General features: G+C 44.7%; 1 protein-coding gene across 2 annotated transcripts in view; it reads right to left on the reverse strand.

The window, feature by feature from the left end:
• LOC143289985 (uncharacterized) overlaps positions 1–10,663 on the reverse strand; it is a 29,142-nt gene extending 18,479 nt beyond the window's left edge. For both annotated transcript variants that reach the window (XM_076599279.1, XM_076599278.1), the window contains exons 1-4: positions 10,527–10,663; positions 4,508–4,939; positions 2,035–2,273; positions 1,451–1,607 (exon numbers count right to left, since the gene is read on the reverse strand). In XM_076599279.1, coding sequence (XP_076455394.1) covers positions 1,451–1,607; positions 2,035–2,273; positions 4,508–4,939; positions 10,527–10,587 — 889 coding nt within the window. In that variant the 5' untranslated portion in view covers positions 10,588–10,663. The remainder of the gene's footprint in view (positions 1–1,450; positions 1,608–2,034; positions 2,274–4,507; positions 4,940–10,526) is intronic.
• Positions 10,664–11,413: the final 750 nt, after the last annotated feature.

Below are 11,413 nucleotides of genomic sequence, written 5' to 3' on the forward strand. Positions count from 1 at the left end.
TCACAACATACCACGTCACACCACACCACATAACACCAAATCACACCACGTCACATCACATCATATCACGTCACACCACACCACACTACATAACGTCATTCACTCCAATCAACAACACAACATACCACGTCATATCACACCATACCACGTCACACCACTCCACATAACACCAAATTACACCACGTCACATCACATCATACTAAGTCACACCACACCACATAACATCAAATCATATCACGTCACATCACATCATACCACGTCACGCCACACCACACCACATAACATCATGTCACACCACACAACACCACAACATGTCACATTACATCATACCACGTCACACAGCACCACACCACACCACATAACGCCATTTCACACCACACAACATCACATCACACCACGTTACACCACACTACTTCACATTGCAAAATACCACTTCACACTACACCACATCATGTCACATCACAAAATACCACGTCACACTACACCACACCACACGGCGTCACACCAAGTCTTATTACACCCCGATGCACCGCACCAAACCACACCACGTCACATCACTCAACACCACACTACGTCACGTCACGTCACATGACATCACACCGCATTAATAACACCACACCACGTCACATCACACAACAGCACGTCACGCCACATAACATAACACAACGTCAAATCATATCACATCACACCATGTTACACCACACTGTGTTATACCGCACCACGTCACACCACGTCGCATCACATCACGTAACAACACGACACACCACACCACACTACGCCACATCACACCACACCAAACTACACCACACCAAACTACACCATGCCATACTACACCACACCACACCACACTAAACACAATAGCACATCACACCAAAACAGACCACAGCACAACACGACACCGCACAACTCACTAAAACACAACACAACAACACACAACACGATGCACACAATGTATCAAAACAGTTTCAGTTTCAGTTTCCCTTCCTCAAAGAGGCGTCACTGCGTTCGGACAAATTCATATACGCTACACCACATCTGCTAGAGATGCCTGACAGCAGCATAACCCAACTCGCTTGTCAGGCTTTCAGTGCATACTTATATATTTGTGTACCTATCAGAGTGGATTTCTTTTTACATAATTTTGCCAGAGGACAACACTGTCGTTGCCATGGCTTCTTCTTTTTTTTTTTTTTTTTTTTTCACTGCGCCAAGTGCGTGCTGCACACGGGACCTCGGTTTATCGTCTCATCCGAAAGACTAGACGCTCAGTTTGATTTTCCATCAAACTTAGGAGAAATGGGTGAGAGCGGGATTCGAACCCACACCCCCCACGGACTCTCTGTATTGGCAGCTGAGCGTGTGAACCATTCTACCACCTTCCTCATCGTATCAAAGCAACGCGTCGCAACGCAAGGCCTTGCAGAACACAGGTGTGTGGCGGCCACCTCACCGCGAGCCAACATCCACACAGCGCTGGGAAAGGCGCCGGCAGAGACTACAAGGTCAATGGTGACCTCCTGCAGTCCGCTGTACAGCAGTTCTCCTCCATAGCGGGCGGCCAGGCCCTCACACATCAACTCTGTAGTCGTCCCGTTCTGGAAGCGAATCTGTGATAAAAACACAATCGCAGATTGACACATGTAAAGGAACACTCACCCCCCCCCCCCCCCCCCCCCCCCCCCCCCCCCACACACACACACACAATCCTCCGCCGTCAACCTCCGCGCCTGTTCCATAAAACACGATGAATGAAAAGGCGTGATCGTGATGAAATGGGGTCAGCGTCTGAGGCTTAAGTTCATGCATGAAGGTGACGTATGCCTAATTTTCCTTCACACACACACACACACACACACACACACAAACATACCCCCCCACCCACCACGACACACACACACACACACATATACACACATACCCCCCCACCCCCCACGACACACACACACACACACATACTCCCCTCCCCCCCCCCCTCCCCCGACACACACACATTCGATCCACTTCCACCCCAACCCAGCCCCCTCCTTTACGTACCCTCAAACTGACGCCAGAATGACAGACGCGGCTGGTGACGTCCTGTAAGCGGATGTCAAGACTGTGTATGTCCAGGGTGTGGGTGGAGCGGAGAGTGCACCGACAGAGGGAAGGGGAGTGGGTCACCTGACCATGGTCCGCCTTGTCCAAAACCAAGTAGGCCTGTGCCACGCTTGTGACTTGCATATTGCTGCATATCTTTACCAGATTATTTATCCTACCCTGGGTTGCCGGACGAACTGCACACACACACACACACACACACACACACACACACACACACACACACACACACACACACACACACACACACACACACACACACACACACAAACACGCAATAACAACACAAGATATAATCCATGTGGAGGTGGATGGCCAAGTTTGTGAAGGGTGAGTGGGTGGGGTCCATATTAAACTATTAAACTATGGATTTCTCTTTTGCCTTTTTCTTGCTTGCTTTTTTTGTGTGTGAATGTTATGTTTACAGCTGCAGGTCTTAAGTGCTTATTCAAGTGGATGTTTTATGTACTTGTTAGAATATTATATTTCAAATACTGCTCCTGTTCTTTTAAAGAATTTCCTATTGATTAATTTTGAGTGGGATTTTGTTTTGGAATTGATCTTACTTAATGTACATCTCAAATCAAAACATAACTCTCAGTACAAGAACTGTCGTTTGACAATGTATCATGATGAATTTCTTGTCGCGTTTCGTAATCGGAAATAGTGTTTCTTAAATGCACGTTATTTCATTTCGCTGTATGAAACATTCACCTGATGTGTTTCGTGACTTTCATGTTTGTTTGTTTTTTGTTTGTTTGTTTGTTGTTGTTGTTTTTTTTTTTGTTTTTTTGTTGTTGTTTTTGTTTTTTCATTCAGATTGACACATTTTACTTTCTGACCTTCCGGCCGGTCCATTGTCATGTTCATGTGTGTGTCAGTCTCGGCTATGTGCAGGGAAAGTGTTGTGTGAGCGAAAAGCCTTCAGATGCACATACGCTTTTCATGCGGACTGATGAAGTTTTATTGAAAAGAAAAAGAAGAAGATATTTTAACAAGCACCGCAACACGCCAAACGTCAATTGCATTTAAAGGTTGAATGTAAGGCTAAGACTTTCTGGTTTTTTTGTTTTGTTTTGTTTGCGTTTTATGCAAAACGAAGACACCTGCACTTGTATTTATCATATGTATATGTATATGCATGATGATGGCGTCTCCCGTCGGACCGACGGATGAGTAGGCAGGCAGGCTTATCTGTCGGTGTGTGTCCTCATATGGCTGGGTGTTGCAGAGCTAGCTTGTCGTTCCGACATTAACCTGGTTGCCTGACCAGCACAGGTGACTTGTTTTTTGGGTTTTTTTAAGTGAAGAGGAGTTGTGCAGTCCCTTCCCCACTCTCTCACCTACCGACGCTCACAGTCCCACAGGTGCAGATACTGCCACGTGTAGGTCGGCCTCGGCAGGCGCAGGCTTTTTCTTCGGAGTTCCGTCTCCTTGGAGGACTTCCAGCCAAGGATAATAGTCCCCCCACACCCCCACCCCCTGCCCTATGGTCATCCTCTTCCGCCTTCACAGCCGTTGGGAGTGGTTTCCTCCTGCGCCTGGTCCGTCGTTGGGAGACTTCACATGCGGCATGTAGTACTGGGTTGCATGGTACCAGTAGTTATGCCCCTGACCTGACCTCCTCTCTCTCTCTCTCTCTCTCCTCTCCCTCTCTCTCTCTCTCTCTCTCTATATATATATATATATATATCAATGGATGGCAACACCTGGCAACTGTTGGCTCGGCGCCACACTGAAGGATGCTGTAGTTCTATGACGACTGTCAGTTGAAAAAAAAATGCAGACAAACTGTCAACACAGAACCCTTTTTCTTCTGGAATTCAAGAAGAAAAAAAATACGATTGGACAGCGTGTGCTTTAAGATATATATATATATATATATATATATATATATATATATATATATATATATATATATATATATTCTGTGTGTGTGTGTGTGTGTGTGTGTGTGTGTGTGTGTGTGTGTGTGTGTGTGTGTGTGTGTGAATTTTCATTATTCGCGATTGAGAACCGACTATTTTGCAACTTCACACACTGACGTGCATGCACTCATATTTTATGCTGTGATTGTTATTTTTGCTTGTTGCCTTTAGTTTTAATGTTCATAATTCCTTTGATGAGTTTTGCGACAAATAAAACAATTCTGAGTCGGACACACACACACACACACACACACCCCCGTCGAATAACACTTCTAGAGAATAGACGTTAAACTGAAGAACACACACACACACACACACACACACACACACACACGCACACACGCACACACACACACACACACACACACCCCGGTCGCAGAGTACCCCTCACACAAACCTATCCCTTTCCCCCATCCCTTCCCCCTTCATTTCACCCCCTCCACGTCTCTTCCCCGCCCTTTTCACTTTTACCCATCACTTACCAGGTTCACACCATTTGTTGAAAGCCACAAACGCCGAAGAATCCTCCTTCACCTGCACATTTCCCCGGGAAGACGAAAACGTAGTAAACGAAATTCGATCCACCGTCTCGTATCTAATCATATTTTTGCCGCTGACCTTCTCCAAGAGATCGAATACGGCAGCATCGAATTGAGTCACGTTGTCCACCGCCTCCCGGAGACACCGTGCGTCCAGAAAAGTTCCATTGGACGGCGAGAGACCGCATTCGGAGTGAATGGACAGAGGAGCGATCTCCAGATCATTCATCACAATGCCATGGTCTGGATCTGAACACTGGGGTAATCCGACCCCTTTGTTTCGGAGACCCAGGTTGTGGCATAGCTTGACGCCGTTAGGGCCGTGGAACCAGTACGGTTCCTTCATGCTGGTGCAGTCTTCAATCCGGGTTTTACCTTCAACAAAGTAAAGTTTTTGTTTTTTTGTTTTTTTTTTTGTTTTTTTTGTCAAGCAACCACACGGATTTTGCTAATTCTCTAGAACTACAAACCAGGACTTCAGGTTGAGAAGAGTTACTGAATGTATCAAGCAAAAAAGTACTGTCTCCCACGCCCAGTCCCCCCGCCCCCAGCTCCCGCCCCCGAAAGGGTTCCAAATTCAAATTATACACAGAACATATTTTTTCATCAGATGTCGTGTTAATTCACGTGGGCGTTGTGAATGAAGACAGTTGTTCCTTTTGTAGAGAAGATCGCGATACTGTTCAGCGCGTGTTGTGGATCTGCATACACGCACTGTTATTCTGGGAACAGCCTGGCTGTTATTGACTTTGACAATTGCTCATTACATGGATCAGGAAAGTGTCCAGTATTTTTTTGGTGAAAAAAAAACCAACAACGAAAAAAACAAACAAAAAAAAACAAACTACAGCAACAACAAAAAACAAACAAACTACAACAACAACAAAAACCAAACAAACAAAACAAACAAAAACTTTAAAAAAACAAAAAAAAACAAAAAAAATCAAGACACGACATCCCGGTCCATGACGGAAACGAACTCGGGAAACTCGAGTTCCCACCTAGGAGGTTTTACCACTATACCACCGCTATAGAGAACCCCCCACGTGCAATGTCGGAAGAGCTAAATGATGAGCATTCACAGGATGATAACATAAAGAGGACCACTGAGCTTAAAAAAAAAAAAAAAAAAAAAAAAAAAAAAAAAAAACTACCCAACTATAGTACGGGGAAGAAATGTTCCATTCACGAATGCCCACAGGCTGTATTTTTCACAGAAATATTCAAAATCAAGAACAAAGTTAATATATTTTAACGACAGAACGGGAGTAAGTGTCTGCAATGTAATAGATGTATTGAAATAAGATGGGTCCTTTGCAAATATAGGTGAAAGTCTTCGAATACATTTTTTGCAAGGTCCATAAATATAATCATAATGTATGACAAATTACAAACAAACCAACAAAAACAACAACGCCAAAGCATAAATCATAAATAGTAATTGCTCTTATAGAATTAAGGCCTCTGAGACGAATACGAAAAAAAAACACAAAAAAAAACACACCCAAACCAACGAAGTTCTAAATCGATTTCATTGACTACATAAATGACCTCAGAAAGAGGGTCACGAAGGAAGATCACTTGGTAAGGTGTGTAAAGGTGTATAACAAGAACAACAGGGCAGGTGGTAGTGTTCTCAGACGCTCTCTCCGTGCTCCAAGCCCTCAAGAACTCTTGCTGCAAAGAACAGAACCATCTCACTTCAGCCCTTGTTGCCCTGAGTGCCAGAGTGGAGAAAGTGGTGATACAATGGGTACCAGCACACTGTGGCGTCAGAGGCAACGAAGAAGCGGACATTCTGTCAAAAGACGGTACACAGAAGGAGCAGGCCAACAAACTGGTGTCATACGATGAAAGCAAGACAATCATCAAGGCACAGTAAGGAATAAAGTGGCGCCTCCAGCACCCCAAATATAACCCAGAAGACAGATTCCATTTGCTGGAACGACGGGAACAGGTCAAGATCTTCCGCTTGAGGACTGGACACAACCGCCTGCTCCACCACATGCACGCAAAATTTGGCATTGGCCAGAGTGGAGAGTGCCCTTGTGGTTACGGACCAATGACAACCGACCACATCCTTCAAGACTGTAGGACGCATGCAGCATCCAGGAGGAAGTACTGGCCAACACTGACAGCAGTGAAAGCCAAACTGTACGGCACCCTAGAGGAGCTGCGACGGACGGCAGCCTTCATCGAGGACACCGGGCTGCTCATCTAATGGGAGGTGAATGAGGAAAAAGAAGAAGTGTATAACGCTGGTAAGGTGTATAATTCTGGTAAGGTGTGTAGGGTGTATAACTTTGGTAAGGTGTATAATTCTGGTAAGGTGTGTAGAGTATCTAAATTTGATAAGGTGTGTAGGGTTTGGTAAGGTGTGTAGGGTGTATGATTCTGGTAAGGTAAATAGGATTATAATTCTGGTATGGAGTGTAGAGTGTATAATTCTGGAAAGGTAGGGTGTATAATTCTGGTAAGGTGTTTAGAGTGTATAATTCTGGTATGGAGTGTAGAGTGTATAATTCTGGCAAGGTAGGGTGTATAATTCTTGTAAGGTAGGGTGTATAATTCTGGTAAGGTGTTTAGGGTGTATAATTCTGGTATGGAGTGTAGAGTGTATAATTCTGGTAAGGTAGGATGTATAATTCTGGAAAGGTGTGTAGGATGTATAATTCTGGTAAGGTAGGGTGTATAAGTCTGGTATGGTGCATAGAGTGTATGATTCTGGTAAGGTGTGTAGGGTGTATAATTCTGGTAAGGTGTATAGGGTGCATAATTTTGGAAAGGTAGGTTGTATAATTTTGGTAAGGTGTGTAAGGTGTATAATTCTGGTAGGTGTGCAGGGTGTATAATTCTGGTAAGGAGTGTAGGGTGTATAATTCTGGTATGGAGTGTAGGGTGTATAATTCTGGTAAGGTGTGTAGAGTGTATAACGTTGATAAGGTGTATACGTCTGGTAAGGTATGCCGGATGTATAATTCTGGAAAGGTGTGTACGATGTATAATTCTGGTAAGGTAGGGTATATAAGACAGAGTCCATGTACCAACCAGCTAGCTCATAGAACGCCAGTGCCTCCCCCAACCTGCAATCAAGATCGATGACATAGAGATCAAGTCATCGACAAGTTTTGCTACCTGGGCAGCACCCTATGCAGCAATGGAGCCCTTGATGCAGAAGTGACGCTGCGCATTGCCAAGGTCAGCTCCGCCTTTGGCAGACTCAACAACAGGCTGTGGAACAACAAAGGCATCAGGCTCAGCACCAAAATCAAAACCTACAGAGCTGTTGTGCTGACCACCTTGTTGTACTGCTGTGAAACATGGACGACGTATCGCCGTCACATTCAACAATTATAATTGTATAATTCTGGCAAGGAGTATAGAGTGTATAATTCTGGTAAGGAGTGTACGGTGTATAATTCTGGTATGGAATGTACGGTGTATAATTCTGGCAAGGAGTGTACGGTGTATAATTGTGGTATGGAGTGTAAGGTGTATAATTCTGGTAAGGTGTGTAGGGTGCAGAATTTTGGAAAGGTAGAGTGTATAATTCTGGTAAGGTGTGTAAGGTGTATAATTCTGGTAGGTGTGCAGGGTGCATAATTCTGGTAAGGAGTGTAGGGTGTATAATTCTGGTATGGAGTGTAGGGTGCATAATTTTGGAAAGGTAGGGTGTATAATTCTGGTAAGGTGTGTAAGGTGTATAATTCTGGTAGGTGTGCAGGGTGTATAATTCTGGTATGGAGTGTAGGGTGTATAATTCTGGTAAGGAGTGTAGGGTGTATAATTCTGGTATGGAGTATAGGGTGTATAATTCTGGTAAGGTGTGTAAGGTGTATAATTCTGGTAAGGTGTGTAGGGTGCAAAATTTTGGAAAGATATGGTGTATAATTCTGGTATGGAGTGTAGGGTGTATCATTCTGGTAAGAGTGTAGTGTGTATAATTCTGGTATGGAGTATAGGGTGTATAATTCTGGTAAGGAGTGTAGGGTGCAAAATTCTGGAAAGAGTATGGTGTATAATTCTGGTATGGAGTGTAGGTTGTATAATTCTGGTAAGGTGTGTAAGGTGTATAATTCTGGTAGGTGTGCAGGGTGTATAATTCTGGTAAGGAGTGTAGGGTGCATAATTCTGGTAAGGAGTATAGAGTGTATAATTCTGGTATGGAGTGTAGGGTGTATAATTCTGGTAAGGAGTGTAGGGTGTATAATTCTGGTAAGGTGTGTAGGGTGTATAATTCTAGTAAGGAGTATAGAGTGTATAATTCTGGTATGGAGTGTAGGGTGTATAATTCTGGTAAGGTGTGTAGAGTGTATAATTCTGGTAGGTGTGCAGGGTGTATAATTCTGGTAAGGAGTATAGAGTGTATAATTCTGGTAAGGAGTGTAGGGTGTATAATTCTGGTATGGAGTGTAGGGTGTATAATTCTGGCAAGGTGTGTAGGGTGTATAATTCTGGTAAGGTGTGTAGAGTGTATAATTCTGGTATGGAGTGTAGGGTGTATAATTCTGGTAAGGTGTGTAGAGTGTATGAAGTTGTTATAACTTTCCAACTGCGAACGCCACGAGCGGTGGCTTAGTGGCAGTGTCCCCTGTCCTAGAAGCGAATGTCCACGAATGTCAATTCCCGTACAGACCGAGAGGTGTTTTTTTTTCTCCTGCAACCAGTACACCTACAATGTTGGTCTGGGTGCTAGTCTTTCGAATGGGACGCTAAACAGAGGTCTCGCGTGCAGCATGCACTTAGCGCAAATGGCAACGAAAGGGCTGTCCTTGTCACAATTCTGTTGAAAACTCCTCTGTAATGGTAACCCCCCCCCCCACCCCCACCCCCACACACACACACACACACACACACACACACACACACACACACACACACACACACACACACACACACACACACACTTTCAAACATAAGAAGAAGAAAGAAGAAGAAGAAGAAGAAGAAGAAGAAGAAGAAGAAGAAGAAGAAGAAGAAGAAGAAGAAGAAGAAGAAGAAGAAGAAGAAGAAGAAAATATAGCGCTGCACTGTGGTAACGCACAATCCCAAGGGAGATCAGCCTGCATTCCACGCTTAGAAATTAGTCGTAACAAATGATAGATGGCACAACATAATGCGATACGATGCAATAAGTTCAGTTACAGCACAGCATAGCACAGCACAACTGAACATAACATAGCACAGCATGACACAGCACAGTACAACATAACACAACACAGCACATCACAACACAGCACAGCACATCACATCACAGCACAGCACAGCACAGCACAGCACAGCACAGCACAACATAACACAGCACAGCACAGCATAACACAGCACAGTACAACATAACACAACACAACACATCACAACACAGCACATCACATCACAGCACAGCACAGCACAGCACTACATAACACAGCACTATGCTAGCATAGCACAGCACAGTACAGCATAACACAACACAGCACAGCACAGCATAACAGAGCACAGTGCAACACTGCATAACACAGCACAGCACAGCACAGCACAGCACAACATAACAGAGCACAGTGCAACACTGCATAACACAGCACAGCACAGCACACCACAGCACAGCACAGCACAGCACAGCATAACAGAGCACAGCACAGCACAACATGACACACCGCAGCACAATATTCTGCCTGGGAGGTATGAGTATCAATCTGCGTTATCATTATTATTATTATTATTATTATTATTATTATTATTATTATATTATCATGATCATGATCAACATCACCATCATCATCACCATTGTTATCACTATCATTGTTGTTCTTATCGCTGGTGTTATCATCATTATCACAACTCCGCCGAGGTTTGCGTTCGTGTCTTTGATTACAACCAATACCAGAGTGACTGAGTCAGTAGCTGTTCCTGTCAGGTCCTGTCAGCTGAAAACAGACAGACAGACAGACAGACATACAGACCCCCGTCTCACTGTCCTACTCACCATGTGTGGGAGGAACAGAAGACAGCAGCCACAGGCTCAACACAATTTTCCACATATCCATGATAAGAAAAGGCGTTGTATCCAAAGTCCCTCACATAGACCGACGGACGAACTGACGAGGGACGGATAGTATAAAGTCAGGGAAGGTACTTCCTGCTGGCGCGGCATGCAGCCAATCACCGTTTCGCTATCATCAGACAACAGCAAAAGTGCTTACTTCCTACTGGTCCATTCAACCAATCAGAGTTTCGCTATTATCACACAACAAAAGTATTCACTTCTTACTGGCGTATTCAACCAACAAAGGTTTCGAGTGACACTCGCATGCTGTGTCGTGGAGCACACGGCTCTTGAATTTTCCTCCGACACATATATCATCCATTCTAAGACGTATTCATTTCTGTCAGCCGTCTCAGAACACGAGAACTTCCAAAATCGGTGATGGGCTGTATGAGAGAGAGAGAGAGAGAGAGAGAGAGAGAGAGAGAGAGAGAGAGAGAGAGAGAGAGAGAGAAGGAGGAGAGATACAGGCAGACAGAGAGAGAATGAAAGAGAGAGAGGGAGAGAGAGAATGAGAGGAGAGACAGAGAGTAACAGAGGATGAGGCAGAGAGAGGGAGCAGGGATGCAGGCGAGAAGGAGGAAGGAGAGAGAGAGGGGGACAGAGAGAAAGAGAGAGAGGGAGAGAGAGAGTAGTGGGAGGAGAGAGACAGTCAGACAGGCAGAGAATGAAAGAGAGAGAGGGAGAGAGAGGATGAGAGGAGAGACAGAGAGTGACAGAGGATGAGGCAGAGATAGGGGACAGGGGTGCAGGCAAGAAGAGGGAAGGAGAGAGAGAGGGGGACAGAGAGAAAGAGTGAGAGAGAGAGGGAGAGAGAGAGAGAGAGA

Source organism: Babylonia areolata, chromosome 14, assembly GCF_041734735.1.
Source record: "Babylonia areolata isolate BAREFJ2019XMU chromosome 14, ASM4173473v1, whole genome shotgun sequence".
Lineage (NCBI taxonomy): Eukaryota > Metazoa > Mollusca > Gastropoda > Neogastropoda > Buccinidae > Babylonia > Babylonia areolata.